The 22,229-nt window shown below is 42.7% G+C and overlaps 2 protein-coding genes and 1 long non-coding RNA gene across 4 annotated transcripts in view; 2 read left to right on the forward strand and 1 right to left on the reverse strand.

The window, feature by feature from the left end:
- Positions 1–1,012, forward strand: part of LOC117950121 — a 24,505-nt gene extending 23,493 nt beyond the window's left edge. Inside the window, exon 4 of the long non-coding RNA XR_004657815.1 lies at positions 953–1,012. This is a non-coding gene — a long non-coding RNA (uncharacterized LOC117950121). The remainder of the gene's footprint in view (positions 1–952) is intronic.
- Positions 1,013–3,261: 2,249 nt separating this feature from the next.
- The window catches only part of cltrn (collectrin, amino acid transport regulator), a 30,599-nt gene continuing 11,631 nt past the window's right edge, over positions 3,262–22,229 (forward strand). The window contains exons 1-7 of one of the 2 annotated variants that reach the window (XM_034880848.1): positions 3,262–3,502; positions 3,812–3,870; positions 4,168–4,253; positions 4,470–4,586; positions 7,504–7,698; positions 7,781–7,896; positions 14,141–14,150. In XM_034880848.1, the coding sequence (XP_034736739.1) occupies positions 3,439–3,502; positions 3,812–3,870; positions 4,168–4,253; positions 4,470–4,586; positions 7,504–7,698; positions 7,781–7,896; positions 14,141–14,150 (647 nt within the window). In that variant the 5' untranslated portion in view covers positions 3,262–3,438. Of the gene's footprint in view, positions 3,503–3,811; positions 3,871–4,167; positions 4,254–4,469; positions 4,587–7,503; positions 7,699–7,780; positions 7,916–8,037; positions 8,172–14,140; positions 14,151–22,229 lie in introns of those variants that run through there. The other variant, XM_034880849.1, reaches the window with a different exon arrangement.
- The window catches only part of LOC117950073 (cadherin-24), a 24,292-nt gene continuing 13,958 nt past the window's right edge, over positions 11,896–22,229 (reverse strand). The window contains exons 6-14 of the mRNA XM_034880768.1: positions 20,504–20,685; positions 18,958–19,214; positions 18,509–18,645; positions 18,225–18,346; positions 17,299–17,416; positions 16,856–17,164; positions 15,890–16,082; positions 15,368–15,767; positions 11,896–14,399 (exon numbers count right to left, since the gene is read on the reverse strand). Of these exons, the coding sequence (XP_034736659.1) occupies positions 13,551–14,399; positions 15,368–15,767; positions 15,890–16,082; positions 16,856–17,164; positions 17,299–17,416; positions 18,225–18,346; positions 18,509–18,645; positions 18,958–19,214; positions 20,504–20,685 (2,567 nt within the window). The 3' untranslated portion in view covers positions 11,896–13,550. The remainder of the gene's footprint in view (positions 14,400–15,367; positions 15,768–15,889; positions 16,083–16,855; positions 17,165–17,298; positions 17,417–18,224; positions 18,347–18,508; positions 18,646–18,957; positions 19,215–20,503; positions 20,686–22,229) is intronic.

Genomic DNA, 22,229 nt, shown 5'->3' on the forward strand with positions numbered 1-22,229 from the left:
AGGAAGGCGGTGTCACCTCCGAGAAGAGCGATCCCTGTGCGGACAACAGTGACTGCTCGGGCCGTCGGTTCAGGCTCATCCGCTCCAGCTGCCTATCACGGCCGGTGGTGGTTGTAGCAGTACCGGCCCGAGCCTGCTGGGGGCGGTAGAGCACAGGAAGGAGGGACAGGCATTGTCTGAGGAACAAGAGGCTGCCATCCTGCTGCCATCGCTTAATGGCAGGCAACAATGAGAAAGCCTTAGGTGGCATTTAATGCATTCACAATCTATATTTCAAACTGCCAGGATGTAGTCACAACCACATGACTCATATCTTTGTGACTAGTATGGTCCCACCTGTCATGCTGTCATGTTAGAAATGTTAGGCCTATGCAGAAATGTGTGTTCATTTATACCAAACATGTCATTATGATGGCTTTAACTGACGCCAAACAGAGGGACACAGGGGACACTTCTTGCATTTGGAACATTGAAACAAATGTCTGCATGTCATATTTAAGATTGGGTTGTGTTTTTATACGGATATGGAGCGGTGTGTCTGACGGGTTATGTTGATTTTTCTAAGTGATTGTGTTCTTTTTTTATGATGTAACTTCTATACAAATTCAGATAATAAAAATCTATGTAGAGCAGGAAGCCCTTAAACATGTTCAAAGGAAAGACAGAGAAGCCATTTTGAAAGTCACTGTTTTCATTTACACTCGTCTGCATTGGTGGAAGAAGTATTCAGGTCTTTTATTCAAAAAAGTGTCAATATGCTGTAAAGTAAAAATACTCCATTGGAGGCAAAAGTCCTGCGTTCAAAACCATATATTGATACAGAATTATGATCAGCACAACATAGCCCGCATTAAGTAACAATATCATTTTTCTGCAGTAAAATGTCCCCTGTGAAGGATATTTTATAGTACGATATTAACATTCGGGGCTGGGGGGGGTAATGCTTCAACAGCTATATGCACTATTTTTTAAGCCATTTGATAATAGAATGCCTAAAAATGATACACCATTTAAGAAATGAGTAGAGCCTACATCCTATTTGGATTTGTGTTAATCATTGGGGAACCGGAACACGGCAGATGATGAGGATGACTCATTTTCACTCCTGCCCCCTGAAGAGGGGCAACAATTGTCAGGTGTTGCTATTTTTACATGATACATATAGTTAGGGTAGGACGTTGGTGTAAACATCATTACTAATCTGGAAAGCTGTTTTTGTTCCACTATGCTGGAGCAGAGTTCACACAGATATTCCCCAGTAGTAGAACATTTGCCCCATTGAGTTGCCGGTGCAGACTGAGGGTAAATGACTCAAATGTGAAGTTATTTTGAAAGCCCTTAATAATCGGGGTCCCTGGTCCAGTACTTTCCAAATTAGGGGTCGGGTCACAAAATAAATCTGAGGGGTCATAAGAGGATTAAAGAGGCAGGGAAGAAGGAAAAACTAATTTTTGCTGCATAAATTCCATATTCTCACATCTTTACAAAAATACTATAATATTCTTTGTTTTCTTTGGATAAGTCCATGGGGGGGGGGGGGGGGAAATCCCTCCTAGGTGCATCTGCTAAAAACTCAACGCATATGTAATGTGTCGAGGGACCCTAACCAGACACTGCTTTCTTGTAAGGCATCACATATTGGAACATAGAAGTTCTTTTTTTGTTTGTTCTGTTTTTAAAAAGATTTTGTGGGGCATTTATTAGATGTTAGACAGGTTAGACAACAAATGTAGTGGGGTAAAAAGAACAATATGAAGTAGAAATTTAAAGGAGCACACAATTTAAATACTCAAGTATGTACAGTACTTTAGTAATTGTCCTTAAAAAACGCCCCCCCCCCCCCACTGCTTTTCTGTAACAGAAGAGTTAATGCCATACTGTAAGTGTATATCATATTGTAGGTCTACAGCCCAACTTGCAACAGTGAAACCAGTCGGTTATCTAACACAGCTGGGGCCAAAGACAGCACTCCTGGTCATTTGATAGATGTTTTAAAGAAAGAAGCGTAATGAATGTGAGTCATTATTACTGTCTACTAAAGCCAAGTCCTAATGTTCCTTAAACGCCTCTGCTGCCCTCATCTGTCCAGGGATATGCGTGCAGCTTCTGCAGAAACAGCAGGACAGGGGACTCATGGGAGCAACTGAAAAGCAAAAGGAATGAGTGGAAGGGTTTTTAAAAGCCCCCCCCTTAAGTTTTGAAAAAAAACTACATATTGTTACCTCCGTTCCCTTAGTCCATTCTGTTCTTCTTCCTTATCAGGCTCATTTGGATAAAAAGGGACAGCCCAACACAAAAAAACATTGTGTTTTTATTTCCTATTTCTTTACTGTAACCAATCATATAAAAAAGATAAAGGCAGGGCTGTGATAACTGTGTTCACACTGTACTGAAACGTTGTTTTCATGCCGGGTGTTGTCGGTTTCTATTAGAAAAACATCCCTTATGGAAGGCCACATGCTCAGTTTAATGTGGTCAACACTGGATTTGAAATGGTCAACATAGGCTGCTATCATTAGAGAGAGAGAGAGAGAGAGAGAGAGAGAGAGAGACTTGGCTTCCAGTGCCCTGTGTCAACTTAGTTTCTCATAAACGGCCTCGTCAGGCCTCCTTCACCACGAAGTGGTTGAACAATTAACCAAATTGTAAGCGTGATTGTCAGCACGGCAGGGATGATTAACCTTACATTGACAAGAATGTTCACTCTCATTTTCTATTGTCTGTTATGGGTTAAGAAGCTCAGCTATGGGAGATTAAAGCTATAGATAAGGCCTGATCAACATGTTTTAGTAGAGACGGGGAAGTACATCAAGATTTGGCACATTAATAATACATTTGGCAAAATAACTTAGTCTGACATGTACTAGTACTTTTGGGTCATTGTGTGCTATTTATTAGTGCACACCGTCCACATCCTGTAACCTGTGTCCCAAATCCGTCTTTTGCCCAAGAGGAATGCTCTTATCTTTAACTAATGAGCAGATTTGGTTCAATGCTTCACCCCTTCCCACTCAGTTTGACACAATCTGCGCATTCCTGTTTTCATACCACAAACAAAAGGGGGAAATAGTGCTACGTTTATAATACACACAGCAGATCACACACTGTACTTTGCTGAGTAAACAGACGCAGGCTGAGTGTTGTTCTCCCCGAGAGGTCGGCCTCTCTCACATGTGCAAATCTGTTCGGCTCCTTGGAGGCTTGAACAAACAGCAGCACCTTCGCTGCAGCATCCACTTCCCAGTCTTCACGTTGTACAGCGTGGGTGGGCCGCCAGGGTGAGACGACTGGTTAGTGGAGGCGTGTCCTGGCTTAACCATTAACCTCAGGCGTCATCCAATCAAGTTCCTCTGCTGACCTCCTCAAATCACTGATGTATGGGAGTTTCCATCAAGCCTTACCACCGTTTGATTATTTTGCTTCTTGTTCTCCGGGGAGATGTTGGAAAAGATCTTAGTCCTGCTTTGTTTGCCATCTGCTTTGGCACAGCTCTGTACACCAGGTAAGGGACCAAACTCAACATCTTCTTCTGTTTTCACAAGTTATCCCACTAAGATAAAAAAAAAAAACACAGGCGTTGTTACATGGCGCCAACAGTCGAGATGTATTTCTTTGTTGCTTCTCAGGTTTGGAATGTGGCTTGTCATCTGAAACAAAATCAGATTAGACTCATAACTCAACAACATGGCTTACATGTGACGTCGACTATAATTCTGTTATAATACATGCTGGCTTTCTAGAACTTTATGAGGAAATGAAAACATGAAGCTTACTGTGCATGAGTGAATTTAAATATGTTTTATCTTTAAAGATGCTTCCAATGGCTCCAAAGTCCGACTCAGCATCAAAACCGCGCTGGGAGATGAAGCTGTATGTATACATTTACATATTCATCTGCTAAACCATCAAAACATCTAAACATCTAAACATCAGTACAATCTCTTTCCCTATGTCACATGCTGTTCCCATACTGTTATCATACTGTGTTATTCATGCAAACAGCTACCCTTAAAAACAAGTATTATGCTGACAACTGTCTAGAATACACTCAAAGTGTGTATGTGTGACAGACTATACTTACAAGGACAAGGTCCATCTGGTGACCAATTAACCATAAATGTCTTTCCTAAAAAAAAAAAAAACGGTCTGTCCATGTTTTTTTTGCAGTATGTTTGGAATGAAAATGAAATGTTCCTCTTCCGAGCAACTCTGGCTTTTGCCATGAGGACTCGCTTCAACGGCCAGATGTTCGAGTAAGAAAACCTTTGTGTGTCCTCTTATGCTGTTTGGTTTAAGAAACATACGATCCAAAGTTCAAGAATACTTCTCTGTGTACATGAAACAGGCACAATAACTATAAAACTGTGAATATGATCCCTTTTTACCGTAATGAAGTCAGTGACTCATGTTTTATGAGCATGTGATTATGACACTGATGCGGTCTTTATTGTCTCGTGAAACCTCACCAGTGTGTCCAACATCGTTGTGTGTGACGAGACGCCCAGAGTGTCCTTCTGGTTCGTGGTGACGTCGCCGCTGGACCCCTCCCAGCTGGTTAAGAGAGAAGAGGTGGAGGAGGCTGTGAGGTACTCGTGGTCCAGGGACGCGTTATTTTTGATCCCACGGAACGTCTAGGCAGGACCCGCCCTGCGAAGCAGACCCCATTGGTTGGGGTTGGCCATTTGGGGGGGAAGTGGCGCAGTCCGTAGGGAGTTGGGATGGGAACCGGAGGGTCGCTGGTTTAAGTCCCCGTACGGACTTGAGTATGGTGGTGGACTGGTAGCTGGAGAGGTGCCAGTTCACCTCCCAGGCACTGCCAAGGTGCTCTTAAGCAAGGCACCAAACCCCCCCAACTACTTGGGGTGCCATTCCATGGGCAGCCCCCAAGCCCACACATGGTGCATGTGTGTAATAACAACAGAGTGTAAAGTGTAGTTTCCCCTTGTGGGATTTATAAATTATATATGAAAAAAAACTAACAAAAAAAATTTGACCTTGAGTGCTTAACCTTGTGTTGTCTTCCTGTCGACCGTACAACTTTTGGGTTTTCTGGGTCAAAATTGAAACCTTTTTTTTTACGTTTTTGTCGCCTTTTTCCAAACCGGTGTTGCTTTTCCCCCTGATGTTGTTCTCAATATTTCTCTGCGCCTTTTGACGTTTTTTGTTTTTTTTTGCCCCCACTAAAGCTTTTTTCTTGACATTTTAGTCCTATCTTTGAATGGTCTTTCATAAAAATTTTTTTTTGAATGCTATGAAATTGAATAAAACATCCAAATTAAAAACTAAATAAAACAAAAACATTGAAGAGCGTTGTGTGGAACAAGACGCATTATTTTTCTGAAAATTTGGTTGAAAGACACTTTTCTGTTAAAGATTTTTTTTCTTTCAAAAGGGGTTAAATTTGACCCGAGGACAACACAATGGTTAAGGTTAGGATAGCCAAGTAGTCCGAGGACCTGAACACATCAGGTAACGTTACCTAGCGTAAGCATGGACGCTTGGCCAATCCTAGAGTGAGAATGCAGATGAAGGGCGGGGCTTGCCTAGGAGTTACGTGGGTTCCATAACAACGCTGCTCTGATTTACTGTAAATCCTGTGTGCAAAGATTTGATGAGGTTTCTGCATGTCCTCTGTCTTCCGTGTCCGGGTGAGCTGGTCAACATCTGCACGGCTTTCTACGTCACTAGCCGAGACGAGGTGGCTAACCGTAGCATGCTAGCTCAATGGAAAACACTGCTCCAACAGCCACTAGTTGACCAGAATCTCCAAAAGAAGGACTTCCGGTCCCTGTTTTACTTCCTGTCCCTGTTGTGCAGGTATTCCACTAGTGGCCCTGGTCTAGAAGAAGTCTCCCAGCTGATCATGCCTTGCACTGACCAAAGCTGGAGAAAGAGTTATCAGCTGACGGATCTTACCGAGCTACTGAGCATGTGCAGCTCCCAACAAAGATAGGATAGAAGGAGGATGTCTCACTCTGGAGCTAAAACTAGTGAGATGTCTCACTCTGGAGCTAAAACGGAGACCTAACCACACAGGGTAAAAACAGGATCTGCAGCAACGTGCAGTACAACAAAAAGCTGGTGTTTTTTAAAAATAAAACCATGGAAACGAATTCTGGTACAACCTCAAAATTATGAACCTGAAAATGAGGATAATATGGGCGCTTTAATATGTGGGGGTCATAGCTGCTACTGTATTACTGGACACTGTAAGTGAAGCTGTTTATTGATTGCAGTATTTTTTAATCATTGACCCCAGAAATAGTAGCACCAAGACGACTTATGGGGTTCATAAGTAAGAAATTATATTTTCCAAGTTATACATAAATGCAATACTCAAGCTGGCACACTGTTATCCTGAATTAGTTGATTTTTCTAGAAATTTGCATGGAAACCCGTTGCCTTAAAGGTTTTTTGTGCTTTTTGTATTGTTTTTCCAAGTACAAATACACAGGATATTGATATGTGGTGTATGTCTAAGGACATTTAAAAAAAATTAAAAATTAAGAAATTATACCACACATTGACATATGAAAACAACGACACACAGGTTTGGGGTTCACAGTGCAGCTAAATGATTATTTTTTTTTACACTGTGCTTTTCCAACTTTGACAAGTCAACATTGATTTCCATACAAAGGCCAATCAAAGGAGACTGTCCGTTAGACATCCATATCTAGCAAATATTAGCCAACATTAGCTGGTCATAGACCAAGTAAGGCTGGAGCAGTAAAACTCCTGTTATTGGAACTCGCGCATGTTGTATTAGTTCAACTGTTGGGTTTATGTACTGTAACATAATGTGTTATTATGCTAACATGTTATCATTTAATTTTGCTAACATGCTCAAAAAGGTATTTAGATGGACCTGCAGTACATATGGGATAACCCAGGCTTTATGTCAAATGCTATCTACTTTATTGAGTACTAAAGCACTGCAGATTGTTTTGTTTTTTGAAGCTTGAAAAGCAATGAAGTGTGTGTGTGTGTGTGTGTGTGTGTGTGTGTGTGTGCTGTCTGCCTTGTTCAGACTTTGCTAAATAAGAAAGATTGTTTATATCTTACTACTTGTATTTTTGGATGAAAGCATAACCGTATGAAGTACTATAGAAAACTTTATCATATTGAACTAAACAGTATCTTATCTGTCAAGTCAAATACCCACAATGGCTTTAATAGAAAAAAGTATTTGACGCATCGTGATGCATCGAGATATTATATCGAGTCGCTGACATGATTATCGTAATCGAATCGGGCGATCAGTGAAGATTCCCACCCGGTGTGATGCCGCCTGACCTCTGACCTTTGGAAGTTTTCCAGTTTGAAATGACAGGGTGACCCAAGGACTAAGGATATTGTTGAGTCATTGCATCACCGTTGGTTCCAATAAAATTTAAACATTCAGTAAATTGTTGTGCCACAAGTTGACATGTGACGGACACATTGGCCTGAGAAGAGCCAGTGTTCCATTTTTAAATCCTAACTTTTGATTTTTTCCAATAGAAAGTCCAGGAACCGCATCAACAGCGCCTTTCTGCTGACAGATAAAACGCTGGAGTTCATCGGCATCCCCCCCACCCTGGCAGCACCAGTCGTCCCCGACACCCCCCCGTGGCTCATTGTGTTCGGGGTGATCATGGGTGTCGTGGGTGCTGGCATCATCGTTCTGCTCGGGACCTCTGTGCTCCAAAAGAAACGGTGAGCAGATGTCTGCAGGTGGACTATATTCATCGTTTTGGGACTGGGATCACCTGATTCTGTTTTCTTCTTCTTCTTCTAGCAAAAAGAACGAGAAAAGTGAAGAGGAGGATGATGAAGAAGATACACGTGTGAAAACGGTGGAAAATGGCACTGTGAGTGACGGTGTTTACAACACGTCATTCTCAGATGACGAGCGCATGCAAAACACTTCCATGTAAGCAAAAAGGGACTTTTATTGCAGTTATACTGAACAAGCAAAATCATTTTAAAGTTGCAATTTCTCAATCTTACAGTAGGTCATTTAAATAGTTTCATGTATTTTTTTCTTTTTTTTAGGTGAGGAAATGTGCTGAACATTTCTTAATCTGCTGCCTTAAAAAGACACAAGCACTTGTAATCTTTTGATGATAAATGTGTACATTTTCAGCATGGGGGATGATTAATCAAAGATCTGTGTGAGAGGGTGTGTGTGTGTGTGTGTGTGTGTGTGATACTGGGATGTAAACCAGCAAGAAACGGGTCCCATGTACTTAAGGGCACATTTGCAGCTAATTACAGTCAAATGTGTGTATGCAAAACTGGATTTTTGATTATAAAATGATATTTGTAACCCTTTTTATGATATAGAATAAATAATATCTAGATGTATATTTTTCTCATTGAGAACAGTGGCTGAGCAGATTGGTTCTGTGCTTTATTTTCCTGATGTGATGAAATCAAAATGGAGCCCAGCTGTTTCCACATGGCTACCATTATTTAGTTTGCTGCCGTTGTCCCAGACCAGCCGCGTCGTCTACATGATACGCTGGTATTCGCACTAAGAAAGCTTTAGGATTTCCATATTCCCACTTAAAAATGCATACTGGCATGCAACAACTTACTTTCTCTGATAATATTGATACATTTTGAATTGTCATCTGTGTTTTCCTTCTTCACATAGGGTTAATAAAGGGATTTCCCCTCTAAACTGGTGCATAAATAGCATGTATGTATAAGAATACAGAAAATTAAGTTGTTGATGCTCAAAACTTCCCTTGAGAAGGACTACCAGAACCCCCCACTATACTATGCCCCCCTCCTCCAAAGGCAGAGTTTGGCCAATATATATATATATATATATATATATATATATATATATATACTATATAGTGCATACGGAAATTATTCACAGTGCTTCACTTTTCCCACATTTCGTCATGTTACAGCCTTATTCCAAAATAGATTTAATTTATTTCTTTCCCTCAAAATTTTACACAAAATACCCCATAATGACAACTTGAAAACATGTTTTTGGAAATTTTTGCAAATTTATTTAAAAAAAAAGAAGAAAAAAAAATCCTGTGTACATCAGTATTCACAGTCTTTGCGATTAAGCTCAAAGCTGAGCTCATTCTGTTTCCACTGATCATCCTTGATGTGTTTCTGCATCTTAAATGGAGTCCACCTGTGGTAAATCCAGTTGGTTGGACATGACACACACCTGTCTATATAAGGTCTCACAGCGATCAGTGCACGTCGGACCACAAACAAGCATCAGGTTGAAGAAATGGTCTGTAGACCTCCGAGACAGTATGGTCTGGAGCCCCAGATCTGGGGAAGGGTCCAAAGACATGTTGGCTGCGTTTACCCGAATCAGAATCAGAATTACTTTATTAATCCCCGAAGGGAACTTCTGTAAATCTAAAGGTCCCAAAGAGCACAGTGGCCTCTGTCCTCCCTAAATGGAAGAAGACGGAACCACCAGGATACTTCCTAGAGCTGGTTGTCCCTCTAAACAGAGTGATCAGGGGAGAATGGCTTTAGTTAGGGGGTTGACCAATAACCCAATGGTCCCTCTGACAGAGCTCCAGGGTTCCTCAGAAGGACGACCATCGCTGCAGCTGCAGCCTGTATGGTGGCCAGACGGAAGCCAGTCCTTAGTAAGAAGGCACATGGCAGCCCGCCTGGAGTCTACCAGGGGGCACCGGAAGGACTCTCAGACCAGGAGAAACTGAATTCTCTGGTCTGATGAGACAATCAGACTCTTTGGCGTGAATGCCAAGCGTTAAGTTTGGAGGACACCAGGCACCGCTCACCACCTGGACGATACCATCACTACAGTGTAGCATGGTGGGGGCAGCATCGTGCTATGGGGGGGGGGGGGGGGGGGGGGTTTCAGCAGCAGGAACTGGGAGACTAGTCAGGATTGAGGAAAAGATGAATGTAGCCATGCAGAGACATCCTGGAAGAAGACCTGCTCCAGAGCACTCTTGACCTCAGAATGGGGCAACCTCTCATCGAAGCAGTGGCTTCAGAACAACTCTTTGAAGGTCCTAGAGCGGCCCGGCCGGAGCCCAGACCTGAACATCTCTGCACCGATGCTCCCCTTCCAACCTGATGGAGCTCAAGGTCTTCTGTAAAGAGGAATGGGCCAAACTGGCCAAAGACAGGTGTGCTAAGCTCGTGGTTTCATATTCCGAAAAAACTTGAGGCTGTTATTGCTGCCATAATGTGGAAAAAGTGAAGCGCTGTGAATATTTTCTGTATGCATTGAACATACAGTACAGTATAATCACTACAATACATTAGGCTACACAACGGTCCCAGACTACAGTCTGCAGCCAGCTGCAGTGTACCAGCAGCATCCCTAAATGAAATGCCATGTTGCAGTAATGAAATGATTGTTGAAATGAACAGTGGTCGAGCTCATGAGCACATTTATGTGAATGGTTCTGAGTGTCAGAACGGCACAGCAGCCTCCTCGTACACACAGATCTGTGGAATCTGCGTACGTGACATTTGTCGACTTTCTTTAGTTCAAGATGAGGATTGGACTTCACGGGTTTCCTCTTGTTTCATGTGAAGAGTGTGTAGAGACCTGAAGACGTTAACATTTCCAGTAATAAGAAATGTAAAGCAAAGTTTAAAGGAAAATCAAGACAAATAAATTTGTGTTTTTGCTTTCCAATCCTGGTAATCAACCTGTGGCCCTCCCATATATTCTTCGACCTGTATGGGCTCCTGACATTATGGGAACCACACATTCAAGATGAGCTAATTAGGGATTTTGCAAAAAGGCAGTGGTCTTCAAAGTTTACTACATATTGTATAAAATTGAGTTGCATATTAAACTTGGACTACATTAATGTGTAGTAACTAAGGCCAATACAAAGGTATTAAAATAAATATTCTCAACATATTCATGTATACATCATCAACCCTCAAGCTCAACACCCATTCTCTCATTATGTAACACCTATTTTACAAACTTGAATGTAGTGTTGCTGTCTGTTTGGATGCAGAATGAAGTAAGGTGGCACAACTGTAGGCTGGAGATATACAGCTATAAGAACAGTTGGAATTACCCCCCCGCAGGCTGATGTTATTGCATTTGCCGCTCCGATAGCCAAACATCAAATACTGCTACAGTGGAAGAGCCCGAAGCCGCCCAGCACAACTTCCTGGTTAGATGTTATGTCATTTTTACACCTAGAAAAAAATCAAACAGACTGTCAGAGGATCCCTGAAGAAATTTCATAAAACCTGGGACCCGCTCCTTTCTAATCCAAACCATCTATCCTGACCCCCCTCCCCCAATTTTCCCTTTTTTATTTTTATCAATATTATTATTACTATTGTACATTTTTTTATATATATTCTATTTTGTTTTCCTTCTTGAGGGAGGGAGATGGGTGGGCAAGTTAGACAAATGGAAGATACATGCTCAGTGTGGTTAAAGCGTGGTGGAGGGGGGGGAATGGGGGGGAATGGCTGTGTCTTTGTTCTGTTTTAAAGAGCAAGAAAAATGTCAAACCTGCTACATTTATTATTCCCAATACAGCCTGTAATAATTGATGAGGTTTGCGCAATAAACATACTTTGAAAAAAATAAAAATAAATGACCCTCCATCCTTTCCCAACACTTTTCCTGCGCAACTTAATAACTTAATATGCAACTTCATTTTCTACAATATATGTAGTAGGGGGTCCCTGATTAATCTCTGGTCCTAGGTTTAAACCGTGAAGACCCCCGGCTGAGGTGACGTTGCAGTGCACGTGTGTGACTTTAGGTGGAGCCATCGCACCGTCAGCTGCCTCCGCCTGCACCGCCGCTGTGTCCTCTACTTCTCTTCACTTTTAAGTGCACGTGAATGGCAATCTGCCTTTTACACATTTGAATTTCAAACATATTTTAATTTCCCATTATTTTATTTGTGTCTATTTTTTTTTGAAGTGGCAAGACAGAAAGTCTTTCACGTTGCGACTATATTTAGTAGGTTGTGAGATGAAGTCTGTTCCTGATCTCTAGGGTGGGGATGCGTCTGGATCTTGATCATTTCTGTGGTAGTTAGCATTCTGCCAGAAGATACCCACTGTGAGCTGATAATATGCTGATGACTAGTTCTTCATGTAATAACCCACTCATTTCCCCCTGCATTTCCTTCTTTTGCCTGAGGAGTCTTTTTTTTCTTTTTCTTTTTACACCTCATCTTTCTTGTCAGAACGCCAAAGATTTTCTGTCATATTTACTTTGAAAGCACTGCAATCTCATTAGAACAGCAGCTGATTAAGACCTAAATTCCCACTGTAGTGGAAGATAGGAAGCGAGGAATAATTGCAGAAAGTCAAATACATTTCATCATATTATTGAAAATAATGTCATTATTTTTAATAACTCATCCTGATAGCTTCTGAATAAGAAATGAGCTTTGAAAATGCTACAGATATGAATCATTGTCACTGAATAACATTACACATTCTGGGAGTAAATGATTGTTTTGCGGTTGCCTCTGTGCTCTGGGCTCATCACGAGAACAATGCCTGTGTGTTCTGCACCGCATAATGGCCTTTGTCTAATTTGTCTCTTTAAAAGGTGGGAGACAAACAAGCCTTTGGAGATAATTCTAGACGAGCAAACGCAAACACAATGGCGAATTTTAATTAATCTTGCGTGGGTGACATTTCGAGGAACATTGTACATTGTAAGCTTATGTCTGCAACTGTTTAATACCTGGAAAATCAGATGCTTAATTTCCTGTGTGGACTCCAGTAAATAACCCCCTCCCCCCCAATTAATTGTCCACTCATGAGCAATAACCACTGAAGCAGGAGTGGATATGTATCTACATGTGGACATTGTTTACTGTACTTTAACAACAGTTCACAAGTCTTAGACAGTGACAGTCTAACCATTTCTAACTGAGTGTAAATTGCATAGTGAGCAGGTTTCACTACCGTGATGGTGACTACTTGCTGGAGTTGAACTCACTCTACAAAGCTACAGAATATCGATGTATACAGTTGGACTCATCGGGGAGGCGGTGTGAACACATGGCAGGGCCGGGTTTTCAGTACCGTACACTTGTGTGGTTCTCATGCTCTCCAATAAGATGACCATGTCCCATTCAAATTCCAAGGATTTCCAGTGAGTGTGCCCCTATTAAACTATCAGTATTAAATATCACAATTGTGGTCAATATTTGATGAGGCCTATTTTTTTTTCAAACAATTCAGCTTTCAGGGCTCAGAATCAATATTTCAAAAAAAAAAGAAGTGAATTTTTCATAACTATAGCTTTGAAAGCCTGAGTGCATTATTTATGTCCCTTACAAGAGAAGTGTGAAAAGTGACAGATTCCATATGCCTTTATAAACATAGTGAAGGTGAAAACTATACGCTGTGCACTTGATTCCTCCACAAATCTCGTCTCTACCACTGTCAGCGGTCTTTTTTTTTCTCTTCCCGGCAGGTTGGAGGGGGACAAGAAGATCTCTGGGAGGCGCTCTGTGTTCTGCCCCCTGCTGTGTTAAAAATCCATCACTGTTAATAGGCTTCTCCTCTCTGGAACTTGTTTTTCTTTTTACTGCAGTCTAGAAATCCCATCTCTGCTGTTCTTTCTCTTTGTCCTCATTTTGTTTATGAGTCTCATCGAGAGTGAGTGTGTCCTCTGCCGTCTCTCCCTCTCCCTCTCCATCCTTCTCCTTCTCCCTCTCTCTGATGATCTCCACCAGCCTCTGAAACTTCTGGTTTAACTCCTCCATCCCTCCCACCACCCCCCCGTCGTCCTTCTCTCCGTCGCTCTCCAGCGAACTCAGTGACTCAGCCCGTGAGTCACGGCCCTCAAACTCGTAAGTCTGCAGCGAGTCATAGGGCGGCTGCGTCAGGTCAAAGGTCACCTGATCCAGGCGGATGTTCAGGAGCTCTTCCATGTGGAGGGGCTGCGGGTTGGAGGCTTCTGCTCTCGCAGGCTCCGCCCCGAACGCCCAGCCTCTGCTGTCGCCAAACATCCCCCCGGGTAAGGGCAAAGGCTGCTCCTTTCTCTGGAGTCTGCACATGTTCAGTAGCTGTAGTCCCGCTGGGTACAACCCCCCGCCACCAGTCCCGTTCATGCACGTCCCTCTGCTGTTTGGATTCAGCGAGCCCACAATGCTGTACGTGTCTCCTTTCAGGTAAACAGCAGGGTTCACAGAGTTGATTTCGCTGCCGTTTGTGTAATTTTGCTCGGAAACTGAGGGAATGGAGGAATCCGTGTCGACGTCGTCCAACGTCCAGCTGGTGACTCCGGTGCTGAGCTGAGTCTGCGATGAGCCCGGGCGCCCCTCTTGCTGGTTTGACGAGGAGCTGGTGTGACTCAGGCATGAAGACTCCGCTGGGTCGCTGTGGGTCAGATTGGCGCCGTTGTTGGCGGGTGTCGACTCTGTTTCTGTTGGTGGATTTATCTGTAAAAGAGAAGAAGAAAGGCCGTATTAGATTATTCAGACACACACGCAGGGATGATATGTGGAAGCAAAATGAGGCCATAATGACTCAAAGTTTCTAAATCATGAAATGTATTCATAACTGAATACCTAATGTTGACATTTAAATACATCTTTCTGAATGTATGTGGCTTGAATGCAAGGGCATAACTTTGGGTTTTATTGGGGCAAACTTTAATTTTTAAGCCTATCAAACACTTTGTTTACTGCATTCTGGTAAATTTCTAAATGTTCAGTAGTATTTTAATTTACACAATAACTATAGAACAGTTATTTCACATGACAGATTTCTGTATTTGTGTTTTAATGCCTGAGCCCTTCTCACTGGTTTCAAATGGGCGGGACTAATTACTTCCTGTCCTATGGTCCTGTGATAAGGTCCAGGAATTGGACCAGGATACATGATAACCTATGTCAGATTGCAGGGACCCAGGTTCCATTAAGCCCGAGATTATTGGTTCTGGGAGATGGGTCCATCCTAAACGGGATGGATCAGCACATAAGAAGCTGGGTCCAGACTAGTTTAATGAGAGCCAGACAGATTCTCTGAGAGGATGGAGGAATGAAGGGCTGCCGTCAATCCACGAGTGGGCTTGGGTGGCGACGTTTGACAAAATATATAAACGGTTTTAAAATGTATAAATCTGATGTCTGCACTATAAAATGGGGAAAGTACCTGAGCTCTGTGGAGGGCTCCTAAGAAGCTTTGTGCTGGGGAGAGACCTGTCACCCAACCACATTTGAACCAGAATCTGATGACATTTGGAAGACCCTGATGAATCACATTGGTGCTTATTTGGCATGAATATTTAATGTTTCGTTTTAATTGGGAAACATTATTCACTTCAGATTCAGATCCCTTCGGCCTTTCTTTGCCTCCATATGATTGCTACACATTTGCATCTGTCAGTGTTAACACTGTCACTGACCTTTGCCTGATCCTGACTCTCGTTCGCGTCAGCAGCGTTCGCTTCCCTGCCTCCATTTCTGTCTGTGATCCTGCTCTTCTCCAGCATGTGCTCTGTGTTGTAACTAGCGGTGCTCGTCTCGGGAGAGCGCCGCAGAGGCTCAAAGGTGCACTGGTTCGGGATGACCAGGGAACTGCCAATGTGACCGCCGCTGAGCCCCTGGGTCAGCTGCGTGAGCTGCAGGCCTGCCTCCAGTGGCCCGACCGGGTAATCTCTGAGAACAGGCAGCGTGTGGACGCCGTAGCACAGGCGTCCGTAGAGTGGAGCCGAGCCGGGCCTCTGCTGAGGGTCCAGGCCGCGGCGCGGGTTACGACTCCAGCTGTACGTCCTGGCCCTCGGCGGATTCTGCTGCGTGTACCATCTGTGCCAAGAGATAAATGTCAGAGAAGCACAACCCAGAAGACACAAACAAGCACACACGCACACGCCACCATGGCAAGGGTGGGCCTTGTTCTATTTATTTATTTTCTGCGAAGAGCTCACATGTTCCTGTTGTTGTGCATGTGCTGGATTCTGTGCATGCTCTGCAGAGCTGTAATGTCAAACGCGGCGGTGTCGGCTTCCCCTCCCCCCTCGTCGTCGTAGGATATGATGTTCTCCCTGACATCCTCCTCCTCGAAGGGCGAGTGGGAGTCTCGCTTCTGATGGCGCAATGACAGCGAGAGTGCACACACCACTACGGGGCAAAAAAAGACACACGTGAACCCCCGGACTCTTTAGACGTTACAGCAGCAACCTGACACAACATGTTCATCAGCGGTGGAAGAAGTCTTCAGATCTTTTACTCAAGTAAATGTACTAATACCACACTGTAAAAATTCTCTGTTACAAGTAAAAAGCCTTAAGTAAAAGTATGTAGGTATCCTCAGGAAGATGTACTTAAAGTATTCAAATTAAAAGTACTCAATGTAGAAAAATCCTCAAATTTTAGAAACTGGAAACGATCGAAACAGTTCTGTCGACTACATTTAAAATGGACTAATCATTTCAGCTAGACTTGGAGGTCCATATACTGTTGGGTAGTTTATAATAAAATATTGTATTTTATAAACTACATGTGTTTTGTGTGCAAAAATCTTAAATTGTAAAGTAACTAGCAACTAAAGGTGTCATGTGGCCAGGTTGGATCAGTGGTTAGTGCCGGCGCACGTGTACTTCAAGGCTTGTGGCTTGACGCGGAGGTCCAGGGTGCAAGTCTGCAATGTGACCCCCCCCCCCCCCCCCCCCTTCTAACCTAGCTGTCCTATTGATTAAAGGCAAAAAAAACAATATACATAGAAATATGTAGTGAAATAAAAAGTAGAATATTTCTCTCGGAAATGTAGCGGAGTAGAAGTAGAAAGTAGCATGAAAAGAAAAGAGTTAAGTAAAGTACAAGTACCTCAGACTTTACTTAAGTACTTCAGTAAATCCACCACTGATATTCATTGTGCTTCAAACCAAACCTACCCAGCAGAGTGGTGACACAAGCCAGCATGGCCAGTAAGGTGACCAAACTAAAGATGAGAGACGGCGAGGTGGAAGGCATGGGGAGACAAACCATGTGTCTCTCCCATCTCCTGTCCCTCTGTCTCCCCCTATCCTCCGTCTGCATGCCCCCTCGCAGACAGGGACAAATGGTCACGGTGACCGTGCCAGTGTTGGTCAGACCCGAGGCTCCGTCACGCAGCACAACTGGCACGTAGAGGGTAAGTGAGGATGTGGAGAAGCCAGGGAGGGGCTCCAAGGCGGACTGGAGCACCAGGCTGGCTGTCACACCTGATAATGTGACAAAAAGACAGAAAGACAAAAAAAGAGACACATCAAACATGGCCATAGCTCGCACATGTTTTAGCTGGTGTTGTGTTTCTGGATTAAGTATGAAATAGAAAAACAGAGCCTATCGCTGCTACCTCCGGTTTCCCTGATGGAGAGGTTGAGGGCGGAGCTGGACTCTGGCGGGATGCTGAAGTGGATCGGGGTGTCTTGCCCTCCATGGTCCCTGTCAATGGCTCGCAGAACCTGGACTACCTGCATAACACACATCAGGAAGCTCTGTTTCAGTAGATAGCTCAGTAACAGGATCAAAAGGAAAAAAACATGTTACTACACAGAACTACACAGAAGTATGTATGTATAGAGGATATACTGGCACCCCCCAAAGAGGTTTAAGTCAGCCCCAAAGGAAAATCACCAGCGCCAACATAAAAAGAATTGAGAATAAAAATAGCAATCAAATCCTCTCTAATAAGAGCAATTTACCAAGCAACATGAATACGCGCTAATCTCAGTTTTACTTACAAAGTCAGCCTGTGTCAGAGTCTCCCAGTGATTCATTTAAATATTCATATTATTTTAGTTAATTACCAGTTTTTTTAATTAAGGTTTTATACACTCAAGCATAGTGTACATTTTTGATAATCAAATTGTCAGAAATAACTAAGCAATAAGAAATAAATAAGATTCCTGCCAAATAAGGTAACACAGAATTGCCTTTACTAAGTATTCAACTGGCAAAACACTGGGTAGCAGTCACAGGAAACTTATTTTACTGCTGTTAAGTTTTGAGGAATAATCTCTCTTACAGAATATTATTAATATCCATCGTAATGTATTCAAAATCTAAAGCTACTATCTTGAAAATGCAAAGCTGAGTAAACAAAGATGATGTGAGTTTGCCTCTGCCGTAGCAGTTTCTATCAACAGAAGAGCTAAATTAAAGTCAAAAATGAGAAAGACAAAAATAGTCACTTGAAGGAGCTTGAGCCAGAATGGATGAAAACAGAAATAAAGTCTGACATTAAATGTCATATTTGGCAAAAACTGTAGAAGAACGGACCTGACCGGGGGCGCTGGAGTCACATACAGATGTTGTGTACTGCCTGTCCAACTCCGGCGCATTGTCATTCTGGTCTAGTGTCTCTATGGCAACCACAACCCTTGACACAAGATTTGGATTGTCTGAAAGAAAAGGAAACCGGCACTAATGTGGAAATTATTACTGAATTGGTATCATTTCTACAGCACACTCTGTATTCCCGACTCCGGGCGGTGCTTTCTGTGAAAGATGACGGTGGTAAGCTCTGCTGCTCAGAGAGCCCGGGGGCCCCGGGGCTGACGTACCCCTCTGTGTGGCGATGACAGTGATATTATGCCACTGCTCCTGCTCGCGGTCCAACTCCATGACCGTGCTGATAAAACCCGTGTCAGAGGCGATGCGGAACAGAGCCTCGGGGTCCGACTGGGGATCGATGGAGTACCTAAGACACAGAGACCCAAATAGTGAAGAGAGCCCTGAGTGAGTGATTAAATGACAGGGGTGGAAGAAGTATTCAGATCCTACACTAAAGTAAAAGTACTACAACCACATAAAATATATACAAGAAAAATGTACAAGTAACTGAAGCTGTTGGATGAATGTAGTGGAGAAATAAATGCAATATTTCCCTCTGAAAAGTAGTGGAGTTGAAGTAGAAAGTGGCGTAAAAAGAACAGAATTACAAGTGCCTTAAACTTGTAGTTAAGTAATGTACTTTGTTACATTCCACCACTGGTGATGAAGTAGTAACCACCTGATGTTGCTGCTTTGTCCTGTGTCTGGGTCCACAGCGAAGACCCGGCCAACGGAGCAGACCGGCGGGCAGTTCTCAGACACGTCCAGGTGGTAGCGAGCCTGGGAGAATCGCGGCGGCTCTTCAGCATTAAGCACCATGACCCGGACGGTGGCCTGGTCCTTAAAGGGACCTTTCCTTAGGTACCGCGCATCCACTATAGGGTTGGCCACTTCCACGGAGAAAGTGTAGGAGCTGCGGGTCTCATAATCCAGCAGCTGTAGGGTGAAGAATAAAGCATCTTATACTTTATTAAAACCCTTTCATATATGATTCATATGCGGAATATTTCTACCCCTACAAAGTACTTCATAATTAATTTCCATTTATCATGCTCATTCTTTTTTTATCTCCCTATAAAACGTCCATACAGTATTACATGTTGGAGTTACTGCTTTCATCATCAACCCCTCCGTTTAACGTGTCACCGAGCAATTGTTCTTTGAATGCCTGATGCTTAGAAGTAAAAAGACAAGTCACACTGGCTGCCTTTAACGCAGCCACTTCAAATGGGCTATACCGTTTCTCCCCAGCTGCTTATTAGTTCATTGTTCCTCTTTAATTGCTTATGTGGAGCCTTGGGAATTGAACCTGTCAGCTACAGAGCAACATTTGAGTGGAGCACTGAAGTGTTAAAACGGCCAAATACAATTAATTTACAACACCAGACCAAGGGAAATTTGTTTAAACTCCTGATGTGTCACATATTAGATATTTTTCTTATTATGTGGCCATTTAAGCAAAACCACCGACGTGTACCCATGATTGGAATAATATGGTTCCTAATAGCATTAAACAGACTCCAAAGCCAGTCCCTGAAACACAGGCTTTTAGACAACATACCCCTGTGACGCCCTCTGTGTAGGCAGGGTTGTACTGTATGTAACTCACTTAACGGACCAGTTTTAGTATAATAGGACGAGTGTCCTTCAGCCTGTTAATGGACAACCGGGATATTTCCTCTTCTCTTTTATTGTGTATTATGACGCTAATGCCGTACTTCACTATCTCCAGGGGCAGGTCCACGCACACGCACACACACATAACCGATGATATCTAACGACAACATAGGCCGCAATCACCAATGATTTCACGAATCGTTTCCATTCTGATTCACAAGGTCCCGAATCCCGATTTGATTACGACTCAAATCTTGCTTGGATATAAAAGAGATTCTCAGACCACTAATGCTGTATATTGTACAAGCAAGAAGCAACCCTCACATATAAAAAAAATAAAGTATATTTCACCTTAGTAAATGTTGATCGTAAAACTTGCCCCCTACAAGTTAGTTTACAGTACTTTTTACTTATACATCCATGGTGAAAAGACATATATTAAATCATCCATACAAACATCAGTTTTAATTGGAGAATCGCTTATTTTAACCTAGCCCATGTAAGTGTTTTTTTTTTTTTTTACTAATTGTCCAATAAACAAATTAATAGCCAAAAAGGCTTGAGATCCTCCTATGGTAACATCAGGTACCTGTACCTGCGACACTCACCTTGTTCAGCACAATGACAGCCTCCTGGTCTCTCCCGCTTATATTAAATGTCTTAGCCTCTTCGGTGTCCAGGATACTGAACTCCAGCTGTGCATTCTCTCCCAGATCAGGATCCGAGGCAGTGAGCCGGCCCACCTCCACACCTGGTGCTGCTAGCTCAGAGATGGAGAACGACCACGCACCTGCACAGAGGAAAACATCAACACAATGGTTGACTGCACAAGGTACAGCGGGATGCTGTGTGCATCAATTTGGTATCAACTAACATAATACATGTGGCTATTATGGCTCTCATTTACATATTTCATGTCCAAGTGTAAGGCACTGGATCCACTATTCACGTATAGTGTGTAATACATAAAATGCTGTTATCATTCCATCTTCTCATAATGGCTGTAAAGAAACCCTTATGTTCTTCTTATGTAAGAGATGATAGACTGAATCCAACAGTCTGCGTAAATTGCATTTTTACTTTCAGCTGAAGCTTATATCATATCTTCCAAAGCGACATTGCTATTTAATGGGGATTTCCCCGTTGGGAATGTCTTGTGGGAGTTTAAATTCGAAAATTGGACACTTGGTAGGACTTACTCCGACTGAAGAAGCCATATTAGCTTCGGCTGAACTTTTAAAGGCATCTTTGCAAGGAATATCTCTTCCAGTGGAACTGTGCTAGGAAGGTTCTGTATCTGGAAGGGCCAGCGAGGAGAGGAGGAACAGTAACCCTCCCTTCAGTGTACAGATACAGGCATGTATAATCTAGAATGAAATATGAACTAAATTGTATGCTACTAATGATTTTAACCCATGCACAAATTCAAAGAACTCATTTGCCCTCAGGGTTTTTCCTGACTCACAATGGGCCTTTCGAGGGGGGGGGGGGGGGGGGGGGGTGATCAGTCCGCGTACAGTAAAAGCAATGAGTGTGTGTTACCTAATTTGACAGAAATCTAAGTATTTTCCTTTAATTTCTGACAATTTGATTAACAAAAATGTATGTTATGTTTGAGTAACTAATACCACAAGAAAACAATTCTAGTACAGCCTGACTCTGGAGATAAAACTGAGATCAGCATTCATCTTCAACTTTATGTTCTGCTTGTTCAAAGGTTGTTACACAGATTTAGAGAGAATGTGAATTGCTATTTTTATTCTCAATTCTTGTCATTTTGGTGCTGGTACTTTTCCTTTGGGGCTGGCTAAATCCTGTTTGGGGGGCGCCAAAAATTGCCTCTATGCAGGAAAAACCCAGCATACTGTACATGTTAGACATTTTGTCTGTGTTGGAGCTGAAATGACTCATCAATTGGCAGATTATGTCACGATCTGTCAGGGGAGTGGCGAGGCGCCGACCCAAATGCAGAGAAGACAGAGCTGTGTTGACTTCAAAGATTTAATTAAGTAATGGATACAACTGAAGAAACTACTCCAAAATACAAAATATTTCCAGCAATACTGAGGATTACAAAAGACCAGGAAACACGGAACAAACTGGAACACCGACAACACAAGAGACAGGACAATACTCCACAATACAGAACAATAGTCTGACAAAGACAAAAGAAGACACAGAGACTAATGGTGCATTTATGCCACCTTGGAATAACATTGTCACAGAACAGAGGAACATTAAAATATATCAAAGTTCTGATAGATAAAATGTATAAAAATACAAACTTATAATTTGAAACTTAAAGTCCTTTGACCAAAAACACAGGGACGTTGT

This window comes from Etheostoma cragini, chromosome 9, assembly GCF_013103735.1.
Source record: "Etheostoma cragini isolate CJK2018 chromosome 9, CSU_Ecrag_1.0, whole genome shotgun sequence".
Lineage (NCBI taxonomy): Eukaryota > Metazoa > Chordata > Actinopteri > Perciformes > Percidae > Etheostoma > Etheostoma cragini.